The sequence below is a fragment of the Dipodomys ordii genome, unplaced genomic scaffold, assembly GCF_000151885.1.
Source record: "Dipodomys ordii isolate 6190 unplaced genomic scaffold, Dord_2.0 Scaffold155, whole genome shotgun sequence".
Classification (NCBI taxonomy): domain Eukaryota; kingdom Metazoa; phylum Chordata; class Mammalia; order Rodentia; family Heteromyidae; genus Dipodomys; species Dipodomys ordii.
In genome coordinates, this window is record NW_012267371.1 from 1,151,246 (window position 1) to 1,173,476 (window position 22,231).

Below are 22,231 nucleotides of genomic sequence, written 5' to 3' on the forward strand. Positions count from 1 at the left end.
ATGCACAAGGCCCTGGGTTTGATTCCTCAGCACCACATAAGCAAAAAGAAAAAAGCCAGAAGTGGCGCTGTGGCTCTAGTGGTAGAGTGCTAGCCTTGAGCTGAAGAGCTGAGGGACAGCACCCAGGCCCAGAGTTCAAGCCCCATGACCAGACCCAAAAAAAAAAAAAAAAGTCAGGTGACCTGAATTTCAATCCTACCACTCCTAACACTGACTTTGAACAAGCCACTGAACTCTACATTTCTCCCTCTCCTTGTCTGGTTGCCTCAAGATCCCCACAAGGCTGAGTGTGTGATCATGGTATAAGCCTAGATAGATTTACACAAACGGTAAGTTTTCCTCAAGAGCACTTTCCTTGCTGTTACTTTAGATGTATGAGAACTTCGTGGAGGAGGTGGATGCTGTGGACAATGGAATCTCCCAATGGGAAGAGGGGGAGCCTCGATATACTCTGACCACTACTCTGAGTGCCCGCGTGGCTCGGCTTAACCCCACCTGGAACCAGCCCAACCAGGACACCGAGGTATGGAGAGCCCCTGGGAAGGAACCCTGAGGTGGTATGTAAGATCCTCAGAAGGAACACTATAAAGTTTGGGCCAGCACCAAGGTTCTGATTCCCAGCATTCTCAGGCAGGCTTCAAGCGCGCAATGGACCTGGTTCAAGAGGAGTTCCTGCAGAGACTAGATTTCTACCAGCACAGCTGGCTGCCTGCCCGGGCCTTGGTGGAAGAGGCCCTGGCCCAACGATTCCAGGTATTGGCTTGGGAGGAGGACACATTGTGGCTTTGGGATTAGTGACAGCTGGTAGACAGCTGCTTCTATCCAGACCTAGCCAGACCCTACTTCCTTTTCAGGTGGACCCAAGTGGGGAGATAGTGGAGCTGGCAAAAGGCGGATGCCCCTGGAAAGAACATCTATTCCACCTGGAATCTGGGCTATCCCCACCAGTAGCTATCACCTTTGTTATCTACACTGACCAGAATGGACAGTGGAGAGTCCAGTGTGTACCCAAGGAGGCCCACTCTTTCCAAAGCCGGTAAGTAAGGCCCCAGGAACCATCGTGCACCCCTTCGTGATGTTTCATTTGTTCTCCTCTCAGCTCCTCGGGCCTCCATTTGCTCCCAATTCTCTTTCCGCTCACTTGTAGGCTGCCTCTGCCAGAACCATGGCGGGGTCTTCGGGATGATGCTCTGGACCAGGTGAGTGGGATCCCTGGATGCATCTTTGTCCATGCCAGTGGCTTCATTGGTGGTCACCGCACTCGAGAGGGTGCCTTGAGCATGGCCCGTGCTACTCTGACCCAGCGCACAGCAACTATGCCTCCTCCTGAAAATCCTCCAAGCCAATAAAACCTCCATCTCCTACTAGCCTGGTCTCTGTCCCATTATTGCCCCCCCACCATCTGTGCTCGGATGTGGGGACAACAAAACGTATGTTAGAGGTGAGACCTACCTCAGTATTTACATGACCATTTCTCGCCTTTTTTCTTCTAAATAACAAATAGCTTAGAGATGACAGAACAGGATCTTAACTCGTCAAAGTCCCATGCCTTTTCCCTCACTATACCCAGTGTAACTCCTTGGAAAACAGAATCACATGGAAGACAAACTTTTATTAGAGGTGAGGGTGAGGGGAGTACGGCTGACCAGATGGCCCCGGAAGAGAGTCCCAAGGGGCAGAGGTTGGGGATGTCTCTGTAAAGAGTGGCAGCTCATGAACAGAGCCTCCACCTCCGGCTGGGGGCTCTTGGGTCCGGCCAATCACTGGGCTAAACCGTGGAAACTGGGCATTGACAAAGTAGAGAGGGATGTGGGCAATCCGGCCTGTGGACCAGCACTGTGGGGAGAAGAGAGAAAAGTATCAGAGCCTGGGCCCAAAGGTACCCTCATGGCATCGTGGCAGAACCACACGGCAGCTAAGGCCCTGGGCTTCCCCAACTCACCCGAAAGCCGGGCAGCCAGGCAGACTTACCACACTGAGCAAGGCTCCTTTGTTGAAGGAAGGATGGAAAGTGATGAGCTGGGCCTGGGCTCCTGGCTCCCCCTGGATGATGCCACTAGGCAAAGAGAGAAATGGATAAGAGAAAGCGGGTGTCATTTGGTTTTGTATGGGATGGTGGAGGCCAGGACCCACACTTACCAGGGAAGAAGCTCAAACACAGGGCTGTTTCGGGTACGAAAAAGGAGGATGACTGGTTTCCCATCCTGCACCCGTGGGTTGCCTGTAAGAAACGGGCCTTGGGTGGGGGAGGGGGCTCCAGGCAGAGCTCCAGGGCAGGGGCAGAAAACAGCAGCCAGGCGTAGCACACTCCATTATGGGAAGATGAGTGGCCTAAGAGCCCTTCCTGGGCTGGGAAGGTGGTTCAGTGGTAGAGTGCTTGCCTTGCACGTATGAGGCCCTGGGTTCCATTCCTCAGCACAACATAAGCCGAAAAGTGGCACTGTAGTTCAAGTGGTAGAGCACTAGCCTTGAGTTGAAGAGCTGAGGGACAGCCCTCAAGCTGAGTTGTTTGTTAACAAAAATAGCCCTTCCTCTCCTCTTACCTTTCATGAGCACAGCCAAGCGCTCCCCACTGGGGTCCCAGACCATGGAATGGGCCTCTCCTCCAAGCCTGTGGGTGAGGACAAGAGGTCAGGGGCACTCAGTGCGACCCCTCTTGCCAATCCAGTACACTCAACTCACCTCTGCTCACCATCTAGGGTCTGTATTGTTGTCTCAGACAGATCTGCCACAATCGTTGCTGATTTTGCACCTCCAACACGCCCTTTTCCCTCACCTGTGGACAAGGACAGAGGCTCTTGGTACGGGAAACAGCTCTCCTCCCCTGCCAGCTCATCACAGCTACATCTCAAAGTCTCAGGTTCTTTAGTGTGTGCTAGCACTCAACCTGGTGTTATACTTCAGGCTTTTTTTGGGGGGGGCGGGGGGAGGGCGTAGTTCATTGGAGCTAAGTCTCATGGATTTTCCTGTTCAGGCTGGCTTTGAATTGTGGTCCTCAGATCTCTGCCTTTAGCCCTCTGAATAGTTAGGATTACAGGCTTGAGCCACCAGGCCCAGCTTCTCAGTTTATGTTTTCCTTTATTGCTGAGTAGCAACCTACAGGTTACTGCCTCCCTCCGGCCTCCCCCGGATGGCCTGCATTCTGAATTAATGCATTAACTCACCACAACGGTCTGGGAATGACAGAGAGTAAATCAATGGCTCCCCTAATACTGTGAACAGCAGTCGGTTTCCATCTGGGCTCCAGCAGCCAGTCTAGGGGAAGGAAGCACAAGGGAGAAGGGAGGTCTAGATGAGCTTTCAGGAGGGGAAAAGAAGTAAAGGAGGTAGGGAGCCAGGCCTAGGGATCAGAGGCTCATTAAAATCACCTCCCCAGCTTCTGGGATCATTCATGCCCTCTTACCTGACAGCGCCCTGACAGTGTAGGCCATCTCTCACAAGTCCACATCTGGGCCTCCCAGACTCTTGAGCCAAAGATAGGCAAATGACAGATGAGGGCTTCCAGGCTCCAAAAGGTAGTTCAACCTCCCAGCAATCCTAGTGTCAGATCCCAGGAGAAAATGCCTTTCTCTCAGTCCTTGCCCTCCCTTAACCCTTCTCCCACTCACCGAAAGACAGGTGAAGGAGTAGTGGCTAAGACTTTGCTGCCATCTGGGGACCAGAGCAGGTTGGTAACTCCACCTCCTCGAAACCATGGGAGGGGGACACAGATCTCTGTCGAAATATCCCATACCTAGGAGAGAGGACAGGAGAGGGAGACAAGAAACTCAAGCACCTATCTGCTCATGTGAGCTGCTGCCTTCTTAAACGTATAAAAAAACAGAAAGGGGAGAAGGCAGGAAAGGGATTCAGGCTTAGGTTTACAGCGATAGGCGTTTTTGGAGCTGAGGAGTCCCATGTGGTGAGGCTCTTCCCCTGGCAAGCTGAAGAATGGAAAATAATCCCCCTCTTTCCCCTATGATACTTTCTAACGTGAAGAAAGCTCTTTTCAAGAGCTGAAGTGGTGAGAGAGCTAGAGATGGACTCACCAGGATAGCAGCATCCACAGGGGAAGCGGAGAGCAGCCTTCCCCCACTGGGTGCCCAGGCCAAGCTGGTGACAGGTGTGTGCCCAGGATGAGACAACACTTGGGCACAGCCAGAAGAAGGCCTGCCAAGGGGAAATGGAGGAGTCAGAAGACAGCAAGAATGGCCTCGTGATTGCTTGTCCTTGCTTCTGTTAGAACCTCCCAGTCCCAATGGCCCCTCGGAGTTCATAGCTAGGTTGAGGAAAAGGCATAGGGATTACATATGTTAAAGATGGAAACAAGTGAAGGAAGGAAATCCTGACTGGGAGGTGATTGAGATCAGGAGTCTACAGAGAAGGAAGGTGAAGTCTTGTAGCTCCTGACCAGTGATGCTAGAAGGGGCTGCACTGGCAAGAGTCATGCCACACCCATGATCCCAGATCACCCATGGTATACCACAAGGCTTCAACTCCCTCTTCTCCACGTTTCCTACCATTCCCCAAAACATGGGATCTAGGGGCTGGGAAGGTGGCTCAGTGGTAGAGTGCTTGCCTTGCATGCATGAGGCCCTGGGTTCAATTCCTCAGCACCACATACGCAGAAAAAGCCGGAAGTGGTGTTATGGCCTAAGTAGTAGAGCACTAGCCTTCAGCTGAAGAGCTGAAGGACAGAGCCCAGGCCCAGAGTTCAGGCTCCACAACCAAGGAAAAAAAAAAAAGGGATCTGAAATGGCCTTTCCTTGTCAGTATCTCTCCCACCTCGGTTTACTCATACTGCTGCTTATAAAGATGGTAGGCTGGAGGCATGGCAAGTAGAGAACCTGCCTAACAAACATAAGGCCCTGAGTTCAAACCCAAGTATTGCCAAAAAAGAAAAAGAAAAGTAAAATCATAAAGAATCTATATGTGCTCTGTATACTTTAAGTTAAAAAAACCTGGGCACAGAGCTAGGAAGGTGGCTCAGTGGTAGAGTGCTTGCCTTGCATTGCATGCATGAGGCCCTGGGTTCGATTCCTCAGCACCACATGAGCAAAAAGAAGAAAGCCGGAAGTGGTGCTGTGGCTCAAGTGGTAGAGCACTAGCCTTGAGCTGAAGAGCTGAGGGACAGCGCCCAGCCCAGAGTTCAGGCCCCAGGACCGGACCAAAAAATAAATAAATACATTGGAGCCAGGTGCTGATGACTCACGCCTGTAATCCTAGCTACTCAGGAGGCTGAGATCTGAGGATCACAGTTCAAAGCCAGCCTGGGCAAGAAAGTCTATGGGACTCCTATCTCCAATTAACCACCAGAAAACCAGAAGTGGCACCGTGGCTCAAGTGGTAGAGTGCTCGCCTTGAGCTGAAGAGCTGAGGAGGGACAACACCCAGGTCCAGAGTTCAAGTCCCATGACTAGGAAAATAGAAAAGCTCATGGACAGTGCCCAGGCCCTCAGTTGAAGCCCCAGGACTGGCAAAATAAGTAAATAAATCAACAAATATTTCTGAAGTTATATCATTCTATAGTCTAAACAATGTTTAACTTCCAATTTTCTTCGCTTTTACTGGATACAATTAAACATTGATTTTAGTAATTCTATCATCCTGAATAGACTAGAAATATATTTTTTTTTTTTTTGGCCAGTCCTGGGGCCTGAACTCTGGGCCTGGGCGCTGTCCCTCAGCTCTTCAGTTCAAGTCTAACACTCTACCACTTGAGCCACAGTGCCACTTCCAGCTTTTTCTGCTGATGTGGTGCTGAGGAATCGAACCCAGGACCTCACGCATGCAAGGGGCAAGCATTCTACCACTGAGTCACCTTCCCAGCTCCGAAAAGAAATACTCTTTTCTTATATATTCACATTTAGTTTTTTTGCCTGCTTGAAGGTTATTTTGTATATAAAGTGTGAAGCGGTTCACTACATCATCTGTAATTCCAGCACTTGGGTGGATGAGGCTGTAAAGCCACCCTAGACTACAAAGTAAGACCATGCCTAAAAATCAAACAACAAAGAGAAAAACCTAGGGGCTGTTATTATCCTGAAATATAAGAATCTGTCTCAGCTGGGAGCCAGTGGCTCATGCCTGTAATCCTAACTACTCAGGAGGCTGAAGATCATGGTTCAAAGCCAGCGTGGGCAAAAAAGTCCATGAGATTCTTATCTCCGATAACCCACCAGAAAACCAGAAGTGGCCCTGTGGCTCAAGAGGCAGAGTACTCACCTTGAGCTGAAGAGCTCAGGGACAGTGCCCAGGCCCAGTAGTTCAAGCTCCAGGACCAAGCAAAAAAAGAAAACAACAAAAAACAAAAAAGCCATGGCTTAAAGAAGCCAGCCCTGTGAGACAAATCCTCAAGATTGTTATCCTCCAACCAACCAGCACACAACCAGAAGTGAGGGGTATGGGTCAAGTGGTAAAGCGCCAGCCTTAAGCAAAAAGAAAAAGATGTGTGAGGTCTACAAAGAGTTCAAATCACAGTACTGGTGCTAAAATAAGAAAAGAAAAAAGTGGGCACTGGTGGTGATTCACACCAGTAATTCTAGCTTCTTAGGAGGCTGAGATCTGAGGGTTGTAGTTCAAAGATAGCCCAGGAAGGAGTCTATGAGACTCTTAACTCCAGTTAACCATAAAAAGCCACAAGTAGAGCTATGGCTAGAGTGGTAGAGTACTAGCTCTGACACTGTTCCAGTCTTTTTTTTACCCCCAGTCCTGGGGCTTGAACTCAGGGCCTGGGCACTGTTCCTGAGCTCATTTTGCTCAAGGCTAGCACTCTACCAGTTAAGTCACAGCACCACTTCTGCCTCTTTCTGCTTATGTGGTACTGAGGAATCGAACCCAAGGCTTCACTCATGCTAAGCAAGCACTCTACCGCTAAGCCACATTCCCAGCTCCATGTTCCAGTCTTGTATGTATTTATTCTCTTCCCCTTTCCTTTAAACCTGACAGTGCTCTGGAAGACAGAGTCTTTGGTTCCATCACTACAAGCTTTTCCAACCAGGGTTTAGGAATATCGGAATATTGTAGAACAGAGGATAAAATAAAGATTAGGCCTAGAAAGAGGACACTTGGATCCAAGATTCCATGCTAAAAGATTCCATGATCTATTCTCCCCAGAAGTCCCTAGTTCCACCTTTACATTAGAGCATGTCAGTTTCCCTCTCTGACCTTAGGTCTGCTCCTATAGCCCTGGGAAGTGCTGAGAAGACGAAGAACAACTCCCACACTCAAAACCCACACTCTAGGGCTGGGAAGGTGGCTCAGTGGTAGAGCACTTGTCTTGCATGCATGAGGCTCTGGGTTTGATTCCTGAGCACCACATAAGCAAAAAGAAAAAAGCTAGAAGTGGCGCTGTGGCTCAAGTGGTGGAGTGCTAGCCTTGAGCTGAAGAGCTGAGGGACAGTGCCCAGGCCCAGAGTTCGGGGCCCACGACCAGACCCAAAAAGTTAAAAAAAAAAAAAGAAAACCTACACCCTAGTGTGACACACCCTCAGGTCAAGTTACTACAAGCTGCCAGGACTCACCGGGTAGACAGGGAGGTAGGGTCCAGGGTCCAGATGAGAATACAGCTCTGGCAGGCCACAGCCAAGACAGAGGCGCTGAGGGGCTTCCAAGCAAGAGCTGCCACATTTCTCTGTAGCCGGTGTTTCAAGGAAGGGACAATCGTGCTAAGGAGAGGTCAAAGCAGGAACACTAGACTGAAAGACCCAAGTATAATCAAGACAAAACCACAAAGAAGTCAGCTAATCTAGGGGCCAAGGATTCTCAAACCTATCAAGGGGGAGGGAGGGCTGGGAAGGTGGCTCAGTGGTAGAGCACTTGCCTTGCATGCATGAGGCCCTGGGTTCGATTCCTCAGCCCCACATAAGCCAAAAGAAAAAAAAAGCCGGAAGTGGCGCTGTGGCTCAAGTGGTAGAGCACTAGCCTTGAGCTGAAGAGCTGAGGGACAGCGCCTAAGCCCAGAGTTCAGGCCCTACGGCAGAAAGAAAGAAAGAAAGAAAGAAAGAAAGAAAGAAAGAAAGAAAGAAAGAAAGAAAGAAAGAAAGAAAGAAAGAAAGAAAGAAAGAAGAAGGGGAGGGACAAGAAGAGGGAGAGGGGAGGAGGAAGAGAGGCGGAAGGAAAGGAAAGGAGGGTGGGGGAGGGAAAGGAAGCAGAGTGATCCATGGAGGCCTCAGGGATACATGGGATATTACAGGACCAAATAATAAAAGTTGGGTCTAGAGGGGCTGGGAAGGTGGCTCAGTGGTAGAGCGCTTGCCTTGCATGCATGAGGCCCTGAGTTTGATTCTTCAGTACCACATAAGAAAAAAGAAAAAAGCCGGAAGTGGCGCTGTGGCTCAAGTGTCAGAGCACTAGCCTTGAGCTGAAGAGCTGAGGGACAGCGCCCAGGCCCAGAGTTCAGGCCCCATGACCAGACCCAAAAAAAAAAAAAGTTGGGTCTAGAGAAAAGGCACACCTGATTATAGAGCTCCCCTAACCCCAGTTCTAGAGGGAGTCCCGGTGCTAGCCTTAGGACCAGAACTATAGGATTTCCTCAGCATCAGTGCTGGAGGGGAGGGGAGATTGACAGGCCCAGGCCAAGTTATCACATATACCCACACACCTGTTGGCATTATACACACGGATGGAGTCATCCAGGAGGGCCACTGCAAACTTGTTGGTGTGAGGGTGCCAGGCAAATACCCTCAAGCAGCAGCTGGACCTGGCAGGGCAGGAGTGAGCAGAGATAGAAGCTATACCTCCCATTCTCCAGCCTAGAAGCTCAAATCCCCTTCCACATAAGGAGATGGCTCTTCTCTACTTTTTTTTTGGGGGGGTTGGGAAGGGTAGGAAAAGGAAGGTAGGCAGGGGATAAGGAGTACGAACGTGGTGGGCAGAGTTATCTCTCCCTTGCCTTCCCTCTCCCCAAATGAAGTACAAAGCACTTCATCCACACCAGTCCCAGAACTCACCAATTTGTAACTTGGGCAAATTCAGCAATCAGATCTTCGCTCCGGAGCTATGAGAACACAGCAGATAGAAGACACTCTGGACAAAGAGCTCATTCACCTGTTCCCAACTACTACTACCATCCCACCCAGTCCTGACCAAGCAGGGTAAGCAGGGAGGAGGTGGAGCAGGGAAGGGGAGTGATGCCTAGGAAGGGGCCAGGGGAAGCCAAACTTACAGACAGGTGGGGGAAGAGGGAGCCATGGAGTGAGGAGGCCCATCGACAAAGGGCTAGGGCCCAGCTGGAGGCTGTCTTCACCCACTCAAACACTGTGGGATTAAGCAAACAGCTCTGACTGAAACATTCATGGGGCCCCTGCTGGGCACTCATAGGTGAGGACAAGATTACCCAAAGTCCTACCCAGCAAAGGATCTAGACACCACTGGGTTATTTGGGTAGGTAAAAGAGAAGAATAATGATTGAGCTAAAGGAAAAGAGGATGAGCAAGATGGAGAGGAGACACCAATCACAAACCTAGGGAAGGCTGGAGCACTCACCTTCTTCCTCTGAGTTTGCAATTTCATTCAGCACCCCAAAGAGGCCCACATCACGCCTAGGAAGGAGGGGAAACTGAGTTAGACTAATCTGATCCTCTTAATGTTTCCTACAAGTCTCTTTCATTCATTCAATAAATATGTATTATTAAAAACACACGACATGGGGCTGGGAAGGTGGCTCAGTGGTAGAGTGTTTGCCTTGCACACATGAGGCCTTGGGTTAGATTCCTCTGTACCACATAAGCAGAAAAAGCCAGAAGTAGCGCTGTGGCTCAAGTGACAGAGTGCTAGCTTTGAGCTGAATTGCTGAGGGACAGCACCCAGGCCCAGAGTTCAATCCCCATGACTGACCAAAAATTAAAAAAAGAGAGAGAGATTGGATTTGAACAGGCTATGTGTAGTTTGTGGGGTATCACAGCAGGAGGTATTTGGCAAAGTAGTATATACCCAGGTCTGGTGCATCAGCTGGAAGTCCAGTCCCAGGAATACCAACATTTAAGGGAAGAGGAGCCACCATAAAGGCCAAAAGGCAGCAGCCAGAGGAGGAGGCAGAAAATAGCCTGGGAATTAATGGCTCAGTGAACTAATGTTCAATTTCATTCCCATAAAATACAAATAAACTGTACTGTAATATGAAATACCAAGGACTGATAATACAGCTATTGGGAATCAGATATGCACACACTGTTGGTAGAACCATACTACATGTACAATTTTCTTTCTTTTTTCTTCTTTTTTTTTTTTGGTTCCAGTCATGGGCTTGAACTCTGGGCCTGGGCGCTGTCCCTCAGCTCTTCAGCTCAAGGCTAGCACTATACCACTTGAGCCATAGCGCCACTTCCTGCTTTTTGCTTTTTGCTTATGTGGTGCTGAGGAATCGAACCCAGGGCCTCAGGCATGCAAGGTAAGCACTCTACCACTGAGCCACCTTCCCAGCCCTCTTTTTTCTTCTTGTACTGGGAATTGATCTCAGGGTTTTGAGCTCTTGTTTGGCTTGCTAGCTAATGGCTGGTGCTCTACCATTTGAATCATAGAGCTTTCTGCTGGTTAATTGGAAATGGAGTCTCTGATTTTCATCTGGGCTGGCTTTGAACCACACACTCCTCCAGGTCTCAGCTAAGATTATAGGAGTAAGACAAGGTACAATTGTGTACAATTTTGATGGAAACTAGTAGGTAACAATCCACAAAATAACAAACGAACATAATGCTTGATGCTGCCAACTTCATTTCCAAGAATATTTCCTGCAGGACAATGGCAATAATGATGACAATAAAGAAATCTAACCTGTGAAGGAATTAAATGCCAGGCTTTGTTCTCTAAGTGCTTTACATCTATTAACTCATTTAATTACCACTACAATCTTGTAAGATAGGTTTCATTTTACAGATGAATCTGAGGCATACAGTATTAAATAACTTGCCCATGGCCAAACAAGTGAAAAAAAGCACAACCAAAAAATGAAACCAGGTAAATGTGGCTCCAAACTTACATATGTATATAATAATCAATACAGATACCTAACCTTACTAAACTTCTGAGAAAGCTCAAAAGTAATGACATGAAGTGAGCACAGGAAGCAGTTTCACATAATCAAACCAGAAAGCAAGATAACTCATTAGCCATGAAACAGAACATGTGTTTCTAGGCCTTGAATTCAATACCAAGGACTGATAATTTGATACGATTTGTAATAGATAGTGGTCACAGAAACTGAACATGAATAAAATAGCCAAAGAGCAGCTCAAGGCAGAAGAATGGTAGATCTGTAGACCATGGCCCAAGAAACCCTCTGTTATGTATCCCTCACCAAATGCTGATGCATCTCTTCCACACTTGCTCCCGGTGATGAATGAATGCAGTTCTTGTACCATGGTCCAGCCTTCCAGGGGTCTTTAAGGGATCCTTGGTCAGGTGTAGGACAGGAAGATTGATCCACTATAAAAGTGAGTCAGTGTGATAGTGAGTCAGTTTCTTTCCTAGAACTTTGCTGAACTTCCTTTCATCTCCAGCCCATGCCTAGGAAAAGCATGAGTTTCCAGAGATCTATTTTGCATTTTCACAAGGGTAAAAACTGTGAGAAACAAACAAGTCTTCCCTTCTTTATCTGCAAATCTCTCAAGTTTTCCAAAGGATTCATTTTAGAAAATACTTAAAGCCTCCTTTTTATATAATAACAAATAATAAATGTCAGTTTCCTGGGGCTGGGAAGGTGGTTCAGTGGTAGAGTGCTTGCCTTGCATGCATGAGGCCCTGGGACCCATTCTGCAGCGCCACATAAACAGAAAAAAAAAGCGGGAAGTGGCACTGTGGCTCAAGTGGTAGAGTGCTAGCCTTGAGCTGAAGAGCTGAGGGACAGTGCCCAGGCCCAGAGTTCAAGGCCCCACGACCGGACAAAAAAAAAGTAAAATAAAAGTCAGTTTCCTGTTTTTATTTGGCCAGTCCTGGGGCTTGGACTCAGGGCCTGGGCGCTGTCCCTGAACTTCTTTTTGCTCCAGGCTAGCACTCTACCACTTGAGCCACACAGCATCACTTCTGGCTTTTTCTGTGTATGTGGTACTGAGGAATCGAACCCAGGGCTTCAAGCATGCTAGGCCAGCACTCTACCGCTGAGCCACCTTCCCAGCCCCTTCCCTTTTATTTTCTTCAGGAACTCTGCTGATAAATCAGGCCCTTGCCTTCCCAGTTGCCCCAGATTCGGTCGCCAATTTGTAATCGCTGAGTACGCACACGCCCTACTTCAGTTTATGTACGCCTCACCTATCACTGGGATCCCTTACAAGCCACTACCGACATAAAATACATTTCAGTACTTCTAATCTCCCGCCCAAGCGCAGCCCGGCCCCGGCGGCCCGGCGGCCCCGTCCCCACTTCCCCCCGGCCCCTCCCCCTCGCCCCGACCACCTGGCCCCGGAAGTCGGGAGGCGGGCTCTCGTAGCTACTGCCGGTCACCAATTCGTTATTGTGCTCGTATAAGGTGACTTGACCCCGAGGCGGCGGCGGGGGAAACAACCCCAGGGAGCACATCTTGCCAGCCCCGAGGACGTCTGGAGCCGGCAAGCTGCCGAACGATGTCCGCGTTCCTCCGATTCTTAGTTCCCGGGCTAGATTCGTATGCCGACGGGTAGCCGCATGGGACCAATGACGACGCGAAGCTCAACGGAAGTACCAAAGAGAGTAAGCTGCAGAAAGGCTGTGCGCGTGACCCCGGGACAGGCTTCCGGGACTTTCTCGAGCGCCTCCTGGCGGACGGGAGGACGCAGCGCGCACACTACTACAGGCCCAACCTTTGATTAAGGGCCAGAACAAGTTTTGTTTTGTTCCTGTTTCCTGTGATACTACTGTTTTCCCTAACTCTGAATCCTCAAAACGGCCTCCCACTCACTCAGCTCTGAGGAAGCTCAAAATAGGCCACGTTTAGAGAAGTACCTAATTAAGCTCTCCCAAATCCGTGGACAGACTAGAGGAAAATATAGAGCTTTCACCAGCAGCTGGCTGGAAAGTTTAAGGAAAGGCTCAACGTGAAGGAGGAAAATCAGGAGAGACCTTGGGAGACACTGTGTCTCTCCTCCCCGAACCTAGGGCCCATAGCGGTCTCCGTGTCTTAACGGGGGAAGTGGAAAACAGCAACATTTGTGCATAGTACTATAATTTGGGCACTTTTATTATACTTAAAACCACCCCATTAGATGCACTGTTGAACTAGAGATCAAGCAAAATAGAGCAAAGATTGGAGCTAAATCAGATATTCTGAAGGCTTTGGTGCATGTCTGTAATCCCAGCATTAAAGGAGGCTCTTCTGGAGTTTGAGACAGCCTGAGCTACATCGCAAGTTCCAGGCTATCTGGGCTATGTAGGCCTACATGGTAAGACCCTGATTCCCCCCCCCCCAAAAAAAAAAAAAAAAGCCGGGCACCAGGTGGCTCACACCTGTAATCCTAGCTACTCAGGAGGCTTGAGATCTGAGGATCACGGTTCAAAGCCAGCCCCGGCAAGGAAGTCCATGAGACTCTTATCTCCAATTAACCAGGAACCCAGAAGTGACTCTGTGGCTCAAATGTTAGAGCTCTTGCCCTGAGCTGAAGAGCTGAGGGACAGCGCCCAGGCCCAGAGTTCAAGCCCGATGACCTGCCCCCCCCCAAAATCTAGGGCTGGGGTCATGGCTCAAGTTGATAAGAGGCATGCCTAGCAACCTAGCATATACAAGGCCCTGGACACAGACAAAGAGAATGCTAGGTGTATTGAGACACATCTATAATCTCAACACTTGCAAGCTGAGGCAAGAAGATTCAAAGTTCAAAGCCACCCTAGGCTATAAAGTGAACTCCTGCTCCAAGAAATAAAACTGAGGAAGTTGATCATGATAGAGGATTTGTGTAACATAGACAAGGCCCTGAATTCAATCCGCAGCTCTGTAAAAAGATTGAGGAGAAAGAGGTTGATCTCATTCTAATTACAAAAATAAAAATAAAATAGCAGTAGAACTGCAGTCCGAAGTGGTAGTAGGAGCTACAGTAGCTAATCTGGATTGTCAACTTGACTGGATTGGGATGCATCTAAAAGTAAAGCATAACTCTAGATATATTTGTGATACTTCTAGAGATGATTTCTAGAATCACCTGGGTTTTGATTTGGTTTATGAGATAGTCTGGGCTACATATGTAAATCCAAATCCTGCCTCTTCCCAAATGCTGGGATTTACAGATGTGTACAACTAGGGCTACAGACCACATTTAAACACCCAGGCTCTAATCACTCCCACTAACCAGATTCAGTTGCTCAATTAATCCACTGTCACCTGGGAAATGATAGCAAGCTTAATGGACATAAGGTATAAATTGGTGGTAGTTTGAGGAACCTGTTTGAGTAAGCTCTCTCTGAGACAGGTTAAAGGGGGGAAAAAAAAGGAGTCATTGGCACTGACAGATTAATGGAGAGTGTTGAGGACCCACTAGCAAAATTTTATTTTTCTGTTTTATTTTTGTTGTTGTTGGCGGTGGTACTGATCCTGAGGCTTCAACTCAGGTTCTGGACACTGTCCTTGAACTTTTTTTTTTTTTTTTTTTGGTCGGTCGTGGGGCTTGAACTCTGGGCCTGGGCGCTGTCCCTTAGCTCTTCAGCTCAAGGCAAGCGCTCTACCACTTGAGCTACAGCACCACTTCCGGTTTTTCTGGTGCTTTATTGGAGATAGGAGTCTCACGGTCTCTCTTGCCTGGGCTGGCTTTGAACCACGATCCTCAGATCTCAGCCTCCTGAGTAGCTAGGATTACAGACGTGAGCCACCAGTGCTCAGCTCCTTGAACTTTTTTTTGTGCAAGGCTAGTGCTGTACCACTAGAGCCACAGCTCCACTTCCAGCTTTTTTTGATAGTTAATTAGAAATAAGTCTCATGGACTTTTTTTGCCTGGGCTGGCTTCCAACCAGGATCATAGTATCTCATCCTCCTAAGTAGCTAGGACTATAGGCACCCAGCCAGATTTTTACTTTATTGCTATCTTAACACCATACAACCCAGTAACTCCAAGAAATCACTCCCATATACAACTTGACCTCTTTGAGGAAGCCCCGGTTTTCACAGAGAGGGACAGGTTATAATTATGAGCAAGGGATCTGCTTTGTACCTAACCCCAACATGTGCACTGGGGAGAAGGAACAGCCCTATTTCACCATCACCCAAGTTACGTCTGTCCCAAGTACTGTCCCCTATAGTGCTTATTTAAACTTTTTTTCTTTTCTTTTGCCCATCCTGCCTGGAGCTTGAACTCAGGGCCTGGGCACTGTCCCTGAGCTTCTTTTGTTCCAGGCTAGCGCTCTACCACTAAGAGCCACAGGGCCACTTCCAGCTTTTCCTAAGTAATTTATTGAAGATAGGAGTCTCTGGGACTTCCCTGCCCGGGCTGGCTTTGAACCACGATGCTCAGATCTCAGCCTCCAGAGTAGCTAGGATGACAGGCGTGAGCCACCAGCGCCTGGCTCTTACTTAACTTTCCTTGGGTGGTTTTTCACCGTTGGCACGCTCTCCCCCACACTTCTCCATGGGGCGCGACATCACGATCGGGACCCGCCGTCCCCCAGGGGCTCGGCCGATTTAGCGGGCAGCACCACTGTCCTTCCTTTACGACCTTGGACGGGGAAACCGAGGCCTCGCGGAAGCTGCTTCTGAAAGCCACTCGGGAGCCACGGCCGGGGCAGGGGTGCCTGGAGCGCGCCCGCCGAGGCCCGGCGCCCGCGGCCGGGGACCGTAACCGAGGCGCACATGGCCCGCCCTGCCCTGTTTGTCCTGGCTGTGCGCCGCGCGCTATTTGAGGCGGTTTTTATCTCCCCAGAAACCAGCAAAACCCCAAGCGGAGTCTAAGGGAAGATGAAAGGGGGCCGAGGGGCCGGGGAGGGGAGGACCGCGGGGCTGCGGCGGCGGGCTGGAGCTGGCACCGGACAGGCGGAGGCCGGGAGGCCGGAGGGCCAAACCCTGGGGGGTCCCGAGAACCAGCCCTCCCGAGCGGGGTGTCTGTGGGGAGAGGGCTGGGGTCCCCTCCAGGCCTCCTCGGGTCTCAGATCCCTTCCTCTTCTGCAAAGCGTCCCCCCCTCTACTCCCCGCGCTTCCCTCCCCCGCCCCTTTCCCGGGTCCCTTCCGCCGCGGTCCCCAGCCCACTAAAGCCGCCCTGGGAACGCGGATGTCTTCAAAGCGCCTTTGAAGCTGCGCGCCCCGCCACGGGGACAGGCGATTGCGCACCTGGGGGTGGGACGGGCCCGGGCCTCCACGTGCCCGCTGCTGGGCACGCGCAGCCCCCTCCGCCCTCGTGCCCGTGCACGCCCTGCAGAGGGCGCCATCGCGTCAGGCCCAGAACCGCGGAGCGCCCCAGCACCCCCTCCAGCCCAGTGAGGGAGCCCTTGGGGTGTGGGGGGAATCTAGGCGGCACAAAGCCCTATTGTGGCTTGGGGATAGCTGCCACAGAGTGGCTTTTGTTCCTTCTCTAACTGCAGAAGGCAGACTCAACTGATTGCAGGCCTGGGGTAGGGGGCCTGGTTGTGTGCCAGCCAGGGTCTGCACTGGAGCTGTGCTAGGGCTGCATACTAGTCCGTCCAGTACCCAGCCACGGGCTGGGTCAATGCCCTGGACATAGACTTGAGAAAGGGTCTCTGGAAGAAGCCACTGGGCCTTCCCAACCGGTTAAAGACTCAGTTCCGCTGGAAAGCGTGCTCAACAAAGCATTTGACAGCTAAGCATAGAATGCCACCATCCACAATACCATATGACCTATACAGGAGTCCCAGCTTTGCCAAAGGAGTGTCTCCTGGCCTTCACCCTTCCTCTTCCCCTTTTCTCACCAGGACACAATTTCAAATCCAACTTTATTTATTAAATAAAAAAAAGAAAGAGAGGTTGAGAAAGAGAGAGAGAGAGAGAGACTCCACAAGGGGACGATTCCTTCCCTTCCACAATGTCAACCCTCTTCCCAAGCTCCACCAGCTTTACCCTTTAACTTGGGACCTGGAAGGAGCAGGGGACTGAAAAAGAGGATCCAAAGTCTCAGGAAAGGCATTCAAAGGCACAAAGCGGCTTTAAAAGTCACTGGAGATGGAGTCGGAAGTTCCAGGTTGGGGTGGGGCTTGTGAATGTACCCCCAAATCAGCTTCGGGGGACCTCTGTCCTCCTAGGTCTATGAATTCTTTCTCAATGGCTTCTAGGCACCAGGCCTAGCACAGTGCTTTGCACTCAATAAATACTTGATTTATTGGACTCTGATCCCAGAGAAAGCCTTCTCAATCCATTCTTCAGGAGGGGCACCTCCAAACCAATGTCCTCCTGTTAGGTGGGCTTCCCTAAAGAGCACGTTTAAGGTGACAGTTGCAAGCTCTCCATAATGATGGGAACAGGGATTCACCCCCACGAGGTCATGGTGTCTGAGAAGAGGAGCAGTGGAAGAATCTGCTCTGGAGTCAAGGAAGCTAGGGGTACATTCCAGTCCTCCCCTCTATAGGACTTGAGTTTTCACAGCTTCTGGCTGGAGCTGGGGATATTAAGGATCTCCTCATCGAGATCTCCACATCAACTCTATAAACAGAGGTCTAGCTAACCAACCCTGTTTGTAAAAACTCCATTGAGAGAACCCTCCCCACCCCACCCCCAACTGAGATCCTGGTGATAGAAAGTCTCTGAACAAGATCTCCACTATCATTTTGTCTATGCATTTGGCTACAATTTCCTCAGCAGAAATGGATTCCCCTTCCCTCCCCAGCTCACTCTTCCTGACCCGTCATCATAACTTAGATAAATATAATTATTATTACTATTCATTACTTCCTGGTACATAGGGATTAATTCTACAGGCCTGGGGGCAGCCTCCCTGACCCTGGGGTCTGATTCCCCCATTGTTGGGATCAGATCCCATTGGTCTGCCCCCCTTTTGGCACCCTGCTCCTAGCCAGGTTACTAGAACCCCCAGCCTCCCCCCTAACTTTGATCCCTAATGAAGAGGCCACCAGGGGGCAATAAATTATCATCATTATGTTTGTAAAAAGGTGTTTGGGGGGGAGTTGGGGGAGAATGGAAAGCAGTGAAGTAAAAAGCTGAGAAGACAACTTTCCCTTTGGAAACTGAGGGCAAACGGTAAAATGAGCTTGAAGAAGAAAAAGAAAAAGGATGTATGTTAAGGACTTAGAGAGGGAGAAACAGTGTTGGGTGCCTGATAAAAGGAAGTTGGAAGGAACTGGTGTGGCAAAAGGTGGAGAAAAGAAGCTATGGAACAGAAGCCAAGAAAGAGCTTAGGAAAGGAGGGTGCAGGTGAGGGCCTGAGATGTGAGTTAGGCCAAAAGCCAGGTTCTTGGCAAAGGGCAGAGATGAGCTGAAGAGACATGCAGGAGAGAGTCAGACCCAAAATGGCCAGGGGAGAGACAGAGAGAGTCTCTTCAGGACAGCATGCATGAGAAAGCGAATGAAGGGCAAGCAGGGGTCCACAGGGCCTAGAGGGGCTGGAAAAGCAGCCCTGGGGGATGGAGCCCTCCCTCCCCTCCACCCCCCCCCATCTCAGATCTCCAGCAGGTTGCTCTGCTCAGGGCTGCCTCCAGGGGCTTTCTCTTGGGGTGCTGGTGAAGCAGAAGGTCGGGGTGTCTGACTGGCCTCTTCTTCCACACTTCGGCCCTCTCCAAGCTCCTTGGGGCCACTGGCAGGGGGCCCCGGGCCTGGTTCCCCATGGGTACGCTGGTGCTTGCTCAGGTGGTCACTTCTGGTGAAGCGCTTGGAGCAGAGCAGGCAGGTGAACTTCTTCTCCCGGGTGTGAGTGCGCACATGGCGCTCCAGCTCATCAGAACGGGTAAACCTCTTGCCGCAGAAAAGCCAGTTGCAGACAAAAGGCCTCTCGCCCGTGTGCCAGCGCAAATGGGCCTTCAGATGTGAGGCCTTGCCGTACACCTTGCCACAGCCAGGGATGTGGCAGCTGTGGATGGGCTTCTTTCGCAGCCCGGCTGCTGCTGCCCCCAGCCGCTCTAGCTCCTGGCAATTGGGGCAGTCGCAGGAGGAGCGCCCTGCCCCACTGCCCCCATATCCACCGCTGCCCCCTGTGCCTGTGCCACGGGGGGGTTTAGCACCACCATTCCCCTCCAGCTGCCCACTATTGCCAACTGCCTTGGGTTTATAGACATCTTGGGGCAAGACATGCTGGGGCCCTGGTTGGAGGAGGTGGGGTGCTGGGTAGGGGGCTGGATTAAGGGGGGCAAAGTCAGATGGGTAGGTGGGCAGCTGAGGGTTCAGTGGAGGCTGAGCCGGGCCTGTGGGCAGTGTCCCTTGCAGCCCATCACCCTGGCCCTGCCCACCACCTAACCAGTTGCTCCCAGGGTGCATGTCCCACCACGGAGTAGGAGTGTTGCCTGGACCTGGTGAGATGCCTGCATGGATGCCCGCCTTGTACCAGGAGCCATAAGGGTGTGCCATGTCCAGAGAGGTGTAGACACTGGGCAGGCAGTCAGAAGAGCTGTGCCCCTTGGGTACTAGTAGCCCAGGGTCCTGGGTGCCTGTGGGTCCAGGGAATGAATGAGAAAAGGGTGGATAGTCATTGGCATAGCCCGAGGTCGGTGCTGGAGGACTGCCCGCAGGTGACAGAAGCCCATTGGTGCTTGAAAAGGGGGCTGGGTAGGCATCCCCCATGGTTTTGGGGGCTGAAAGGTCAGAGTATGGCTTCTTGGTGCCTGCTTTTCCCAGTGTCGTCGAGTCCCGCAGAGGGCTGGAGCCACCAAATTTGCTGCACGCTGCCGTCAGCATGGCCAGGGGACTGGAGCCATAGTGGGCTTCCTCCTGCGGAGACAGGGAAGCACTGCTAAGGGGGAGAATGAAGGAAAATTTACTGGCTGAGATCTAGAGATGTGAAGAGTAGAGCAGAAAGGTCAGGGAAGAGATGAAGCAGACAGGAAACTAGAAGGAAAACAGAACAGTCAGGTCTAGCATCAGGGAAGAGGGAAGATGGAGTCTGTTCTTCTAGCTACTCAGGAGGCTTTGATCTGAGGATCCAAGTTTGAAGCCAGCCAGGGCAGACAAATCAAGAGACTTATCTTCAGTTAATCTGCAAAAACCAGAAGTGGAGGTGTGGCTCCAGTGGTAGAGTGCCAGCCTTGAGTGAAAAAGCTAAACAACAGTTCAAGGCCCTCAGTTCAAGCCCCAATGGCGGCACCAAAAATAGAAAGAAAGAGAGAAAGAAAGCAAGCAAGCAAGAAAGAAAGCAAGCAAGCAAGCAAGCAAGCAAGCAAGAAAGAAAGAAAGAAAGAAAGAAAGAAAGAAAGAGAAAGACAGAAATGAAGGAAGAAAGAAAGAAAGATGGAGTTGTAAAAAGAGGAGCAGAAGGCCAAGCCCAGTACTCCAGCAGAGAAGGCAGGAAGCCAGGTAGCTGTGGAATTGCTAGGGGTATGTAAAGGTCTCCAGGGGCCAGGAGAGTCTAAATGGTTATGAGAAGAATTATCTGTGTGAGGTGACCAATCAGCTGGGTACCAGTGGCTCACATTTGTAATCCTAGCTACTCTGGAGGCTGAGATCTAGACTATAGTTTTGGCTAGCCTGGGTATTCTATCTGTGAGACTTCATCTCCAATTAACCAGCAAAATGCCAGACTGAAAATGTGGCTCAAGTGGTAGGGTATCAGCCAAGGAAGAGTAAGCAAGCCAAAGGAGTATAAGGCCCTGAGTTCAAGCCATAGTATGAGAAAAAAAAAATAGGGCTGTGATCTGCAAATGTAGGTTTGAAGCAAAAAAAGACAAAAGTCATGATGTTCAAGGATTCAGAGAGACAAGATGGCATTCAAAGAATAGCAACATTCTATAATCTCAGCTACTCTGAAGGCAAACCTGGAAGATTGTTTGAGCCTAGGAATTGAGAGAATTGAGAGTATGGGTCAAAAGGGTATAATGCTCCCGTTGCAAGTACAAGGTCCTAAGCTTAAAACTTTGCAGCTGGGGGGGGCTGGGAAGGTGGCTCAGTGGTAGAGCACTTGCCTTGCATGCCTGAGGCCCTGGATTCGATCCCTCAGCACCACATAAGCAAAAATAAAAAAGCCAGAAGTGGCGCTGTAGCTCAAGTGGTAGAGCGCTAGCCTTCAGCTGAAGAGCTGAGGGACAGCCCCCAGGCCCAGAGTTCAGGCCCAAGACTGGACCTAAAAAAAAAAAAAAAACACAAAAAAAAAACTTTGCAGCTAGGGGCCATTGACCCTGATTTATAATCCTAGCCACTCAGGAGGCTGAGATCTGAGGATCATGTTTCAAAGCCAGCCCAGACAGGAAAGTCCATGAGACTCTTATCTCCAATTAATCACCCAAAAGCCAGAAGTGGAACTGTGGCTCAAGTGGTAGAGTACAAGCCTTAAGCAAAAAAAAGTTCAGGGATGGCACCCAAGCCTTGAGTTCAAGCCCCAGGACTGGCACAAAAAAAAAAAAAGGAAAAAGAGGTAGGGAAAGGGGGAAAGGGGGAAAGGGAGAGGGAAGGAGAAAGGAAAAGAGTGGAGGAGAGAGAAGGGCAGCTTTGAGAGAAAGAGCAGTATTAGGGGACAGTCTATCTGCCCCCATTCTTTATTTTCCTGGCTTTTCCCTCCACCCCATATTCTACTTCCTGTCTCTGCTTCAGCTCCTAAGGCAGTAGTCTGATCTCCCTGAGGTCGAGTCCACATGTCCCTGGTAAGAAATCTCTTGATTGAGACATGGGCTGGCAAACAAGAGGAAGTAATGGCAGACACACTGGGACATTGACAGGGAACAGGGTTGCGGCCAAGCCAGGACTGTGGCTAAAGCAAGAATGTCTTTCAAGCAGGCTGTGGGCACCTCCTGCTTTTTGGTGCTAGCTGTTACCCCTTTTGGCAAAAGAAAGAGCCCAAAGTCCTCAGGACCCTCCAAAACAAGGAATTGGGGTGGCTAAGATACTAGCTCTCAGCCATACCTCTCCATTCCTTAGTCCCTAACATGTGGCTGGCTTTTTGTTGTTGTTGTTGTCAATTGTGGGGCTTGAACGCAGGGCCTGAGCACTGCCCCTGAACTCTTTTGCTCAAGGCTAGCTCTCTACCACTTTGAGCCACAGAGACATTTCCGGATTTTGTTTGTTTGTTTTGTCAGTCAAGGGGCTTGAATGCTGGGCCTGGACACTGTCCCTCAGCTCTTCAGCTCAATGCTAGCACTCTACCACTTGAGCCACAGCGTCACTTCCAGTTTTCTGGTGGTTTATTGGAGATAAGAGTCTCATGGACTTTCTGGCCCAGGCTGGCTTTGAACCACGATTCTCCGATCTCAGCCTCCTTCA

General features: G+C 50.3%; 3 protein-coding genes across 5 annotated transcripts in view; 1 reads left to right on the forward strand and 2 right to left on the reverse strand.

Moving 5' to 3' along the window:
- Positions 1-1,361, forward strand: part of LOC105997897 (chromosome unknown open reading frame, human C12orf10) — a 9,434-nt gene extending 8,073 nt beyond the window's left edge. Inside the window, exons 4-7 of one of the 2 annotated variants that reach the window (XM_013032448.1) lie at positions 371-523; positions 631-753; positions 855-1,036; positions 1,148-1,361. In XM_013032448.1, coding sequence (XP_012887902.1) covers positions 371-523; positions 631-753; positions 855-1,036; positions 1,148-1,349 — 660 coding nt within the window. In that variant the 3' untranslated portion in view covers positions 1,350-1,361. Of the gene's footprint in view, positions 1-370; positions 524-621; positions 754-854; positions 1,037-1,147 lie in introns of both variants that reach the window. The other variant, XM_013032447.1, reaches the window with a different exon arrangement.
- A 218-nt stretch (positions 1,362-1,579) lies between these two features.
- Aaas (achalasia, adrenocortical insufficiency, alacrimia) lies at positions 1,580-12,646 on the reverse strand. Its single transcript, XM_013032443.1, has 16 exons — positions 12,370-12,646; positions 11,276-11,403; positions 9,466-9,521; positions 9,146-9,237; positions 8,931-8,977; positions 8,582-8,680; positions 7,503-7,646; positions 4,029-4,149; positions 3,609-3,733; positions 3,404-3,464; positions 3,165-3,255; positions 2,683-2,776; positions 2,544-2,611; positions 2,140-2,221; positions 1,972-2,056; positions 1,580-1,836 (listed from the first exon to the last, which is right to left on the reverse strand). The coding sequence occupies exons 1-16, from the start codon at positions 12,490-12,492 to the stop codon at positions 1,615-1,617; spliced, it is 1,638 nt and encodes a 545-aa protein (XP_012887897.1). The 5' UTR covers positions 12,493-12,646; the 3' UTR covers positions 1,580-1,614.
- Positions 12,647-18,447: 5,801 nt separating this feature from the next.
- Positions 18,448-22,231, reverse strand: part of Sp7 (Sp7 transcription factor) — an 11,338-nt gene continuing 7,554 nt past the window's right edge. The window contains exon 2 of one of the 2 annotated variants that reach the window (XM_013032473.1): positions 18,448-19,753. In XM_013032473.1, coding sequence (XP_012887927.1) covers positions 18,491-19,753 — 1,263 coding nt within the window. In that variant the 3' untranslated portion in view covers positions 18,448-18,490. The remainder of the gene's footprint in view (positions 19,754-22,231) is intronic. The other variant, XM_013032474.1, reaches the window with a different exon arrangement.